This window comes from Rhinolophus sinicus, chromosome 17 (genome assembly GCF_057876585.1).
Source record: "Rhinolophus sinicus isolate RSI-liver-muscle chromosome 17, RSI-T2T, whole genome shotgun sequence".
Taxonomy (NCBI): Eukaryota; Metazoa; Chordata; class Mammalia; order Chiroptera; family Rhinolophidae; genus Rhinolophus; species Rhinolophus sinicus.
The window spans coordinates 52,645,320-52,658,899 of NC_142517.1; the positions used below are offsets into that span (position 1 = coordinate 52,645,320).

At 38.7% G+C, this 13,580-nt stretch overlaps 1 protein-coding gene across 1 annotated transcript in view; it reads left to right on the forward strand.

Annotated features, from left to right (window-relative positions):
- Positions 1–13,580, forward strand: part of TPRG1 (tumor protein p63 regulated 1) — a 107,727-nt gene that overhangs the window by 28,661 nt on the left and 65,486 nt on the right. The window contains exon 3 of the mRNA XM_074337140.2: positions 8,886–9,062. Coding sequence (XP_074193241.1) covers positions 8,886–9,062 — 177 coding nt within the window. The remainder of the gene's footprint in view (positions 1–8,885; positions 9,063–13,580) is intronic.

Here is a 13,580-nt window from a genome sequence, read left to right on the forward strand (position 1 = left end):
AAAATAAACTTTAGAAAGGATACATTATCTTTTCAAGATCTTACAGCTAGGAAGGGGCAGAACTGTGTCTCCACCCCCAGACCTGTGTGATAGGACCACACTGCTCAGGAATCTAGCACTTAAAATGTAAGATGAAATAAAGACAGATGCGTGCTTAAAAATGGGTCTTTAGTTCATAGAAGTCTTGACAAAACTGCTGGTCAAGTGCAGTGTGTCTTCAGGGAAGAGCCATAAAAAAAAGAAATTAACACTCATAAGCAGTTTTTCTATATCAGGACCAACCAGGTTGGAACTACGATATGACATGGTGATGCTCTCTGGGCTTGGTTACCCTGACTGGGGGAAGAAGAAGCAGAAGAGTTTCGTTGCTGGAGTTTAAGGAAATTTTGATAAAGTTGGGGTGGTCAGGATTAATTATTTGGATGGGACAAGCACGGCTTCTCTGAGGCATTTCATTCTGAAATGTTGAGTAAATCCAGAAATCTCCCAGTGCCACCTATAAATTGTTTGGGTCTAAATTCACAGAGGGCCCACCTGAGTGGCTAAAATCTCCTAGGTATGACTCAAACTTTTAAGGTCAGCTCCTGGAAATGTCCTGGTCTTTCAAAACCTTGGTCTGCATGTAGATAGCTTTTAAGAGGAGATTGATGCCTTGGATCCCATCTCAGCCATCCTGAATCAGATCTTCATGGGTGCTACCCTCCTTTCTAGGGGTAATTCTATTTCCATGATTTTTACGTACGTACTACACACACACGTGTCATCTAACAAGCCATCCTGTGCATGTTGCTATACATGTTTGCATATGCCGTTCCCTCTATCTACAATTAATTACTCTGCCTTCTGCATCAACCTATCTCCAGTTCACCCTTCAAAACTTTCAACACACTTTACCTAGAGCCTTATCTGACTTCCTAGGTGGTTCAAGATGCCTTTCAGTAGAGCAAAGTATTTAATTAAAAGCCAGGGCTCAGGGGATATTCTCCCTTAGTTTGAATTCTAGTTCCAGAATTTGACTATATGACTTTGGACGAGTTATTTAACCTTTTTATGTTTCAGTTCCTCATCTGTGAAGTGAGGATAATGACAGTACCTTCATCAAAAGATTGCTATGAGCATGAATGAACTAATCCATATGAAGCAACTTAGAGCTCATATGAAGTAAGCATTAAATAAATGTTAGCCATTAATCATGACTTCCATTGCACTGCGTACAAATTTCCGTCTTATTACTTATCACTCTATACCATAACACTTGATTTAATTGTCTCCTCCCACATTAGATTATAAGCTTCTTAAAGACAGGGGCAATTGTAGAGGACTTTATAGTCTGAGCACCTATATAATGTTTTTAATATAGAATAGACACTCAGCAATATTTATTGATTAAACAGAGAAATTTCATGAACTTCCTAATGGAAGGTGGTTAGTAAAATAGAAAACACAAAGGTTTAAAGTGAAATTTATCTTGGATGAATCCTGGCTATTACTTAGAACATTAGAACAAGTTACCTCTTGTATCAGTCAGCTGGGGCTGTTATAACAAAGTACCATAGACTTGGTGGCTTAAACAACATGTTTATTCTCTCACAGTTCTGGAGGCTGGGAAGTCCAAGATCAAGGTGCCTACAGATTCAGTTTCTGATGGGGCTCTCTTCCTGGCTTGCCTTTTTACTGTGTCCTCACATCCTGGAGAGAGGAAGCTCTGGTCTCTCTTCCTCTTTGTACAAGGGCACTAATTCCATCACAGAGTTCCCCTCATGATCTCGTTTAAACCTAAATACCTCTCAAAGACCCCACATCTTACAACCATCACATTGGGTCTTAGGGATTTAACATATGAATTTGAAATAGTGGTCACATTCAATCCATAATGCTTCCCTGAGCCTCACTTTCCTCACTTGTATTGTTTGGTGAGGATTAAAAGAGGTCACAGGTATATAGATAGCATCAGGCACAGTACCTGATTCAGATAAAAACCCAATAAATGAAGGCTTTTCTTATTATAATCTAAAGAAAAAATGTATGGTAGAATTATTCATATGTGCATGTAGATCTCAGAAGTTTTATACCTGGCACACACACATACATATATATGTGTGTACATATACATACGTATATACATATATATGTATATATATATACACACACGTGTGTGTATATACACATATATGTATATAATTATATGTGTATAATTTCCCAACTAAAACTGATTGTTTATAGTTTTTATTATTTTTTATTAGAACTCACAAACCCCTTTGTTTTCCAAGGGAAAAAATTGACGTTTTTTATTTTTATTTTTCCTGCTATCAACGGGAACAATATGAAACTCCATGATAGGACTTCTCCTACTCAGGAAAAAAAAAAAAGTCTCTGTGGATATATAAATGGATATTTCCAAATTCATCCTCTCTATGTTTTATGGGGACACTCTGTCCTATGTTGGTACACATTAAAGAAGTGTTGAAGAAATGAATAAATACTCCTGAGACCTTTTCTGTGTGTGTGTGAACATTCCAAAGAATCATTTGTACTTTGCAATTTTTGTTTTTCCAACAGTGAGTTGTTCACCAAATAGCAGGAAATGAAGTACTGATGAGCAGCTTCTTCAAGGGCATCAAATAAATGCTGGCGGTTCCTTTTCTTGAGCCCTGTGAGCAATGGACTGGGGATTTCGAGACCTGAATCTGGGGTCTTGTGCTACCATTACCAAGTTTCATCTCACTTTTGGGTGCCACATTAACTCTTCCCTACATGATTTTACCTCACATCTTAGAGAACTGTGTATCCCTTAAGAGCAGAATGTTCTTCTCAGTATCCTCTGTAGCTAGCATGGAATCTGGTACATACTGGCTGCTTGGCCTACTACCTAGGAAGAAAAAAATAAACCACAGGAAGTCAAGTCAGGGGACCTGGGAACAAGGAAGATTTGTGAACATCGGGTTTTTATTAGAATACTGTGTTTACTTGGAGGGTCCCCTATTTTAAACAACGTGGAGAGGTCCAGGGAAGAGTAACCAAATGATTGAAAGGGTTGCATTTGGCTTATTTAGCTAAAGGTTTTGTAACTCTTCACTTAACTCAGGGGGAGGGAAATTGCTTTACTTCAACGCCATGCATTTTTCATCTGTTTGTGTTTGAAGAGCAAACCCAAATTGGATTCTCTTCAGGGTCTGGAACCCAGAGGGCACTCAGGGAATATGTGTGGAATGAATGATTCAGTGTTTTTCTCCCAGGTTGCCGAATCCTGGCTAGCCAAGACACTGTCTTCCTCTTTCAAGGGCTGGGCTATGCTAAGAGCTGGAGGAGCATACAAAGGAAGGTTGATTTATAAATCAGGTAGTTATTCTATTCAGTATCAGGGAAGATATCTTCTGAGTGGCGTGTGTGTGTGTGTGTGTGTGTGTGTGTGTGTGTGTGTGTGTGATGATAAAGAAAAATCTTTTGGGAGGAAAATAATTTCAAAACCACAAACTGATTTGACATAGCCTTAATACAGCAACTGAAAGTATTGTTAGACATAGATAGGGCTAAGGCCACTGGGAAGGCATCTGGGATGGTTTGAGTAACTGGGTGGGGGTTCTGGAAACTTGTTCAGGCAAATACTGCCTGTCATTGTTAGTTCGCTGTTGCCCTCTGCTGGTGAAACTGTAGTCATCCCAGGAAACTGAAAATCTCACGGAACTCCTAGGTTCCCTCAAACATTGGGGGAAACAGGTCCCTTCCCTATCAAATAGGGAAATGACTCTAAAATGAAGAACAGTGGTGGTGAGAGGAGATGTGGCAAATCCTTTTCCAAGAGAGACAGGTTTTCACAACTGAGGGAATGAATCTTATGGTTCTAGTTTTTTATTCCATGCTCTACTCACTTGCTAAGACCCAGCTCGCTCTCTGGTTCTGTACTGAGCGCAGTGAGGGGACTCAGCACTAAGGCACTGTCTCTACATCAAATGTTGGAGGAATGATAGGACAAGCCCAGAAATCACTGTAATACAGAGAATATTTTGACTAGAGCCACAACTGAGGTACTGATAAAGGCGTGTGTGTATTTAAAGGAAAAGAAAAATAACATCCACTTGGGGGTGAGGGCAGTGAGGGTAAGGCTCCATGAAACAGATAACATTTAAAATGGGAATTTGAAGGATGGGTAAAATTTATTATATTTTTTAAATGTCTTTTATCAATAAAGTGGGATATGGTTATTGTAAAAATAAATAAATAAACTCTGGCTAATAAGAGCTTGAAAAGAAATAAAAGTCACTTGAAATCCCACCACTCAGAAACAATGTGTTAATGTTTTTATCTATGTAGTAGTATTTGTTGTTGTTACAAAATTGGACATGATGGTAACATTTTCTTTTTTTTAAATTGGGGAATATTGGGAAACAGTGTGTTTTTCCAGGATGTCAAGTCATTGTTTTTCAATCTAGTTGTCGGGGGGCACAGCTCAGCTCCAAATCAAGTCATTGTTGCACCACTCACTGGCCCATGTGGGACTCGAACTGGCAACCTTGGTATTATGAGTACCGCTCTCTAACCACTAAGCAAACCGGCCACCAACTGGGGGCTCAGCTCCAAGCTCAAGCCGTTGTTTTCAATCCAGTTGTGAAGGATGCAGTTCACTGGCCCATGTGGGAATCGAACCGGCTGCCTTGTTGTTAAGAGCTTGCACTCTAACCAACTGAGCCATCCAGCTGCCTTGATGGTAACAATTTATATCCTGTTCTTTCTCACTATTATGGCATGGACATTTTCCCGATGTTACTGATTATTTTTTGAAAATGTGCTATTTCATGGGGAACAATTTCACTGTGTATACCTGAGGATAAAATTCCCCAAGCAGCATGAGCCAAGGTTATAGGATGCACAGCACAAGGATTGTTCAATTTTTATTAATTCATTTCAAAAATATTTTTTGAACACCTACCATCTTGAAGACACAATGCTAACTGACTCTGTCTTTGTGGAGTTCCCAGTAAGGCGAGGAGACAGACATTACTTAGATGATCATAGAAATAACTGTAAAATTATATCTGGGATAAGTATAATGAAGGAGAAATGTGAAGTGCATGAAAGTGTATATTAGAACGAAGAGATGAAGTAACGGAGGTCTGGGAAAACTTGCCCAAGTAAATCATAATTGAGCACACCACCACAGGCGTTAACTAGGTAAAAAAGATCAGGAAGAACATTGTTAGCAGAGGGAACCGCATGTTCACAAGCCCTTTAGTAAGAGTGAGCATGGTGAATAAAAGAAACTGAAAGAAAATCAAGGAGAATGGAGTGAAGAGAATTGGCCTGTAATGAGGTTGTAGAAGTAGGTGGAGCCTAACACTGCATAGCCTCTTAGACCAAGTGAAAAATTGTTGTCATTTTTCATAAGCATGCTGGAGAACTGTTGACTTGTTTTAAGCCAGAGTGGGGGGGTGAAGACCAGACTTGTTTTTTCAAAAGACTTGTTTTTCATCGCAGTACGGTGAAGAGGTTGAAAGGGAACCAAAGCAGATGTAGGTAAACCAGGTCTAGGTGACTAGGAGCCCATACCTAGTGAGAGGGTGATTGCAATAATCCAGACAGGAGATGAAACAAGACTGGATCATTATGGTGACGATGAAGATGGAGAGAAGTGGGTAGTTTTGAGAGATATTTTGGCAGTAAAATATCTAGGGCTTCGTATGTGAGGTGAGGAAAGAGATGAGTCCAGAATGAGTCCTACGTCTCCAGCTTGCAGACCTAGATGGAAGGAGGGTTGTTCCCCGAGGCAGGAAACCCTGTATGAGGACAAGGACTAGAAGGGACAGTCATGAGTTGTTTTAAGGAGAGGGTCCCCAGAGAGAACCACGCTAGGAGCGATGATACATGTCATCACCTCAGCTCCTTCCAGAGGTGGGTTTTACCACATGCTCACATCATACTGAAGGGTCCTCTCTTTGGAGGCGGGTGGTACTGGGGAGAAAGCCACGACTATGGCTAGGTTTGGTCTCTCGATACCTGTTTCAGGTCCCTGCACTACTGCTTGCCAGCTGTAAATCACTGGGCAGGTCATTGCAAGGGAGTCTGGACCTCAGTTACCTTGTCTTTAAAATGAGGGTGATAACATCTAGTCCAAAACATCTAGTTGTGAGGATTAAATGTAAGCATTGATATTCAAGGGCTTTGTAAACCTGCAAGAGCTGTACAAACACAATGTGTTATTGTTATTTCTACTCCTATATTTGTTCTGGATATTATCACCAACCAAACTTTAATTATATTAATATTAGGAATATGAAATTCGATGTTTTCTCCATGAATACTTTGTGGGGAAAAAAGGTGTGATTGAAGTCTAAATAACTAAAAACACCACCTCAGAGCTAGAGATAATGGCCCCAATTTATAAGCCTGCATGTTTACGAATTCAGACTTCCCTAACATGTAAATTATGCAGAGTCTGTGTCACAGCAGAGCACTCTGTTCCTAAAAAGAATTCTCTTTTTCCCCAAATCCTTTACCTTGTAAAATAAATCTCATTATGGAGTGCTGACATTTTCAGTAAAACCGTTCAACCAAAAACTGTGTGTTTTTTTTTTCTTCCAGACTGAAAACAAGTCTGGTTTATTAGGTAGCAGCTTATAACTTGCTGCTAAGTAGATGCAATCCATTTAGAGAAATTTATGTAGCTACTGATAAGACATTTCAGAGTCCTCTTCTCTTTCTGACTAAGACTGAAAGTGTTAAACAGATCATCAAGAATTCCCTCCGTCTCTCACTAGAGTAGGAGTTGAGTATCACAGTGTTGTTGGAGTGGATGGAAACCTCAGAAACAAGCTTTAAGCCAGAGTTCTCAGACTTACCACTAACTCTACTAGCATATATTAGCTAAGTGACTTTTGATGTGACTTTCTTCAAAGGGTTGTGGAGAGACGTAATACTTATACATACATAATGGTCGGCATATAGTAGGACCTTCGTCAATGATCTCATCCTTCTTCCTTCTTCTGCTTCTTCCTCTTTCTTTCTTTTCCCTTTTTCTCTCCTTCTTGTCTCCTGTTCCTCCTCCCATTGATTTAACTCCTAACTTTGTCTTGTTTGTCTGTGTTAAGATTATACTGAGGAATGACATATAGTTGGGTTACCCAAAATTACTTAGTGACTTAGGTCCCTGCCAGTGACAATAATGGTTAATTTATAAAACACTGATTGAGAATCACATCTGATAATCCTCTCTCCAGACTAATGAGACGAGTACTAGTATTATCTCTATTTTACAAATAAGGGACTTGAGCCAAAGACAGGCTAAATGTCTGATCTTACAGAGTTAGTAAGTAAGAGCACTGGAAGTTTCCACCCCTACCCTCAATCAGCCCATAGGCCTCCAAAGTGATTATCATTGGCGTTCATTTATTAATTATCTAGTGTAGTCTATTTAACAGGAATTGCATAGAATGAGTAGCCTAACAGGCACAGTCGGCCCTCATGGAAACACACATACACACACACACACAAACACACACACACACACACACACACACACACAGATGCACACACAGATGATACTCTGCCCGTACTTGCTGGCATCGCCCTACCCTCTGTACTTTGGTGTTCACTCTGATCTGTGGTACCTGTTAGTAACATTTTACATATAATCCCGCCTTGCAAATGGTAATAAGTACCACAGAGGGCAAAGGATCAGGATGTTTTGAGAAACTATAATAGGCGGTCAAGTTGATATAGAAATTTATGAAATCCTCTTTGGATGAGGCATTTGGGCCATGATGTGGACAATGAGTTTTCTCAGCCTTCTGAGAGATGACGTTGGGCAGAGGCCAGACCATACAGGAACCTGTAATCTAGTTAGGTAACTTGGATTTGATCCTCAGATCAGAAAGAAGCTATTTAATAAAGGGAACAGGGGGTGATATAATTCTTTTCATATTTTAAGAATGCCACCGTGGTCACTGTTCATGGATGGGAGTGGGGTGCCCATACGATCTTTGCATTAGATTGATTCTGTGTAGTGGGGATTCAGAGACCAATCAGTCACACATCATCTTTTCAGTCTCTTGGGGAAGACAAAACATGTACTAAGAAAATTTTAATAAAAGTCACAAAGTGGTATGTACTAAAGTCTGTAGTAAACAGACAGCAAAAGTTCTGTGGGTAAGAGGAATTATAGACCATACTCACTTTCTTTTAACCAGAAACCATTGTTTTTGTTCTCTCTGTTGGAGAGATTTTTAACTCTCAGAATTTTCCACTGCATGCCCGGAAATGCTCTTGTCTGAAAAAAATAAATAAATTCAGTAAACATTTATCTAGTGTCTAGTTTGCCCTTGGCTCATCAGAATCCCGCTCTACTTATTTCACTCTATTTCTACCACAAGGATATGACAGGATGAGCTTGAAATAGTGAGGGCTCGGGGATCAGTGGACCTATGTTCAAGTATCCGTTTTATCTCCTACTAGCAATATGACCTTTGGAGAGGAGCATAAACTAGTGAGTAAAGATTGTGGTGCAAATAGTGGTAGAACAAAGAGGTGTTTTTGGTGTCTTTGGAGGAAGATGTGCTCCCTGAAGGCTTCCTAGAGAACCGGGAAGATATGGAGAAGCATGAATCAGTTGATTCCAACATGACATAAACTGGCTATTCCCACATGGATCCATTGGTAGTCATCTCTGAGCTCTGTGGCCATAAAACATTTCCCTGGGAACTTCCACCTTCCCTCCTACTTTGGTCATGGAGACAGACTGAGAGAGAAGAGGTGGTATTTCTCAGCCCCTTTTTCTTCTGAGTGATCGAACCTCACCATCTTCTGTGTTAGTAGAGATGTTTCAGTGAATGCCATTCTCTTTACCTTGGAAAGATCAAGCCTTCAACTTTTCTTCTGTGTGATGATTCTTCCAGGATAGACCACTGGAACAATGAGAAGGAGAGGATTTTGCTGGTCACCGACAAGACTCTCATGATCTGCAAATATGACTTCATCATGCTCAGCTGTGTGCAGCTGCAGCACATTCCCCTGACTGCTGTCCATCGCATCAGCCTGGGCAAGTTTGCCTTCCCGGGTATGTCACTGGACAAGTAAGTGTGATGTCTTAGATGTGGGGAAGTGGTGCAGTGGGGCCAGGGTATTCAAGGACAATTACAAAGTTCAGTTCAGTGCTGTAATCTGGGAGAACCCAGAGGAGAAAAGGGAAGCAGCTTCAGTGGAATTCATTAAGCAATTATTGAGCTCTACTCACTCTCTGCCATACTCCGGGGATAACATTTTCAGTAAATTTGTACTTTAATATGAGACTCTGACCAGCAAATAGTTAAATATAAGGTAGGATCATGGAGGAAAGGTTCTCAACCAATTTGTGTGGCAGAGAATTAGCAAGGCTTTCCTGGAGAAGCACTTGAGCCCACATTTGATGTTGTGTAGGAGTTAGCCAAAGAAGGAGAACAAAAGTTTAAGAACATTCCAAGCAGAAGGAACAGCAGAGTCAAAGGAGTGGAGGTGGGAAAAAGTGCGATGCTTTTGGGAATTAAAATGATTCTGTAAAGCTCAATGGGCAGAATCCACGATGGCTAATAGCTCTTCTTAAAAGAAGTCTCCTTAGGTTCTTCCCTGGAAAGACATCAACCTTCTTAGAGATGTTGACATTTACCTGGAGACCTGGTGAGGTCTACAGAGGAGGGTTGATGAACTGAGTAAGTTCTTGTTATGGTCTCAGAAAGAGATGTCTAGATCTAACATTTTAGATCTAAGCCATAAAGATAGCAATCTTCATCCGACCTCTGAGTGTGATCTCCTCCCATTGAACTGTAAGTTCTTTCAAGGCAGGTACATTTTTCTCCTCCTCTACCCCTTCCTCCTCCTCCTCCTCCTCCTCCTCCTCCTCCTCTTCCTCCTCTTCTTCCTCCTCCTCTTTTTTTTTTCTTTCCTATAAGCACTTGGCATCTGCATTGGGCCTGGCACATAGTAAAAACTGAAAAGTCTTTGTAAAATACTGAAAAAAGCAGAGCTCGATTAAGTGATTGATTTTCCTTACATAAAGCATACCGTATCAGAAACTTTTTTTTAATTTACTCTTTTCTTAGGTGCAAGAAGTGACCAATTGAGTAAGTCCACTAACTGTGAACTAGTGAGGTTTTCCAATAATGTATACACATCGTAAACACATATAAACAACATGGAAAATGTTTGTTTTCAGGAAATATTTCTTCAAACTCAGATTTTCTGTTCTCCAGAATTATCTCCATAGGTGACAGTCAGCAGTTTTTTTTCTGTGTTTTTTTTTAAATAAATAGTCTACAAATACATACAGAATAAAAATGTCTTTAAATGTATATATGTGTTTGTACACACTTGTAAGTATACACACACACGCACACACATTATCACAAATTATTTTACCCACTAGGTACACATGTCATAAACTATCCTGCTTCAAGTTATTTTACCCAGTTATATATACCTTTGAGACTTTATTATGTAATCATATATAGATCAACCTCAGTCTCTCTTTTTCTAAAGAATTTCATTAAAAATATAACTAACATATAATACAATATTATGTTTCAGGAGTACACCACAGTTATTCAACATTTGTATACCTAAAGTAGTTATCACTATGATAAGTCCAGCAACCATCTGACACTGTACCACACTATCACAATATTATTGACTCTATTCCCTATGCTGTACGTTACATCCCCATGACTTATTTGTTTTATGCCTGGAAATTTGCACCTCTTATTTCCCTTCCCATGTCCACCTCTTTTAAATTTATCAATTACAGTTGACATTCAATATTATTTTATATTAATTTCAGGTGTAAGCATAGTGGTTAGACATTTATATAATTTAAGAAGTGACCCCCCTGACTAGTCTAGTCCCCACCTGGCACTATACATAGTTATTACCATGTTATTGACTATATGCCCTAGGCTTTATTTTACATCCCCATAACTATTTTGTAACTACTAATTCATACTTTTTTATTCCTTCACCTTTTTCACCCTGCCCCCAACCCCTCCCATATATCAATCACCCCAACAAATCTAGTACCCATCTGACACCATACATAGTTATTACAACATTATTGACTATATCCCTCATGCTGTACCCTACATCCCCATAACTATTTTGTAACAACTAATTTGTACTTCTTAATCCCTCCCCCTTTTCTCACTCACAACCCCAACCCCCCTACGATCTGGCAACCCTCAGAATGTTCTCTGTATCTATGAGTTTGTTTCTGTTTTGTTTGTTAATTTGTTCTTAGGTTCCACATATAAGCAAAATCACATTATGTCCATCTGATATACTGCATTCAGCATAACACCCTCCAGGTCCATTCATGTCATCAAGGTGGCAAGAACCCATTCCCTTCCATGGCCAGGCAATATTTCATTGCATGAAGGTATGACAATTGAGTTGGTGAACTTATTGCAACGATGTTGCTAAACATTTTTTTATATCAGAGGGATTATTCATTATGAATTTGGACAAACAGCTAACCAAGTTTACTATTTGGAAGTGCAAAAAGGCTGTGTGAAAAAGTTAGACAAAAACGACTTAAACTTTTTGCCACAAATTCATGGCTCTTGTATCACGACAATGCAGCAGCTTACATGACACTGTGAGAGAATTTTTAGCCAATAACCAAATAAGTGTATTGGAACACCCTCCCTATTCACCTGATCTGTTCCCCAATGACTTCTTTCTTTACCTGAACATAAAGGAAATATTGAAAGGAAAACATTTTGATGACATTCAGGACATCAAGTGTAATACAACCACAACTCTGATGGTCATTGCAGAAAAAGAGTTCCAAAATTGCTTTGAAGGGTGGACTAGGCACTGGAGTCGGTGCATAGCTTCCCATGGGGAGTACATTGAAGGTGATCATAGTGACATTCAGCAATGAGGCGTGTAGCACTTTTTCTATGATGAGTTCATGCACTTAATTTTCTGACCTTGTATATATGTACTACCTCCTCTTTATCCATTCTTCTAACAGACGCCCAGGCTACCTCCACATCTTGGCCATTGTAAACAATGCTGCAGTTAACATAAGGGTGCACACATCCCCTCGAAGTAGCATATTGGGTTTCATTGAATAAATACCTTGAAGTAGGATCACTGGGTCTTTGTTTCTTGTTATAGCCCTTGTTTTAAAGTCTGTTTTGTCTAGTATAAATATTGCTACCCCAGCTTTTTTTGTTTGTTTGTTTGTTTTCATTTTCACTATCATGAAATATCTTTTTCCATCCCTTTAGTTTCTGTCTGTGTGTGTCTTTCAATCTGAAGTGAGTCTTTTATAGGCAGCATATGTAAGGGTCTTGTTTTCTTATCCATTCAGCCCTCCTACGTCTTTTGATTGGAGCATTTAATCCATTTGCAATGAAACTAATTCTTGATAGATATGTAGCTATTGCCATTTTATTATTCATAATTTTGATTTTTTTTTTCATCATAAAGGAGTCCCTCTAACATTCCTTGTAATACTGGTTTGGTGGTGATGAACTCCTTTAGCTTTTTCTTGTCTGGGAAGCTCTTTATCTATCCTTTGAGTCTAAATGATAACTTTGCTGGGTAGCGTAATCTTGGTTATAGATCCTTGCTTTTCATCACTTTGGATATTTTGTGGCAGTCCCTTCTGGCCTGCAAATTTTCTGTTGAGAAATCAGCTAACAGTCTCATGGGAGCTTCCTTGAAGGTAACTAATTGATTTTCTCTTGCTGCTTTTAAAATTCTCTCCTTGTCTTTAAACTTTGGCATTTTTATACATTTATAGATTCAGTTTTCTAATATTTTATTAAAGAGTTTTGTGTTCTTTTTCATTCTTTTGTAATGTCTTTGTCAGGTTTTGGTATTTGGGTTATCCTGGTCTCAAAACATGTTGGAAAGTGTTCTCTCTCCTCTTTTATTTTCTAAAATGATTTTATTTCTGGATGGTGTTATCTATTCCTTGAATGTATGACAGAATTTGCAAGGAAAATCTTCTAGGCCTGACATATCTTTGTGGGATAGTTTTTGATAATAAAGTTATTTTTTAAAAAATAAATATTGGGTTACTCATACTTTTTATTTGATTTGTGTTCATTTTGGTTGATTTCTCAAGGAATTTACTAAGCCCATTGAATTTATATTTGAAAGCATGAAGTTGTTAATATTCCATTATTTTCCCTTTAATGTCTATAAGATATTTTGTGAAATATTTTTCTTTCCTGATATTGGTGACCTGCATTCTCTCTGTTTTTTGTTGTTGATTAAGTTAAAAATTTTATTGGTTTTAACAAGAACAGGCTTTTCACTTTGCTAATTTTCACAATTGTCTGATTTCTATTTAGTTAATTTCTGCTCCTTTCTTTGTTTTTTCCCCTTCTTCTACTTACTTTTGGTTTACTTACCCCTTCTCTCTCTCTCTTTTTTTTTTTTTTTAACTTCTTAATTTGGAACCTAGGGACATCAATTTGAGGCCTTTCTTCTTTTCTAATACTATCATTTAAAGCTATATAATTTCTTCTAAGTACTGCTTCACTGCATCTCACAGATTTGATATGTTGTGCTTTTATTATCATTCAGTTATAAATGTTTTCTAGTTTTTC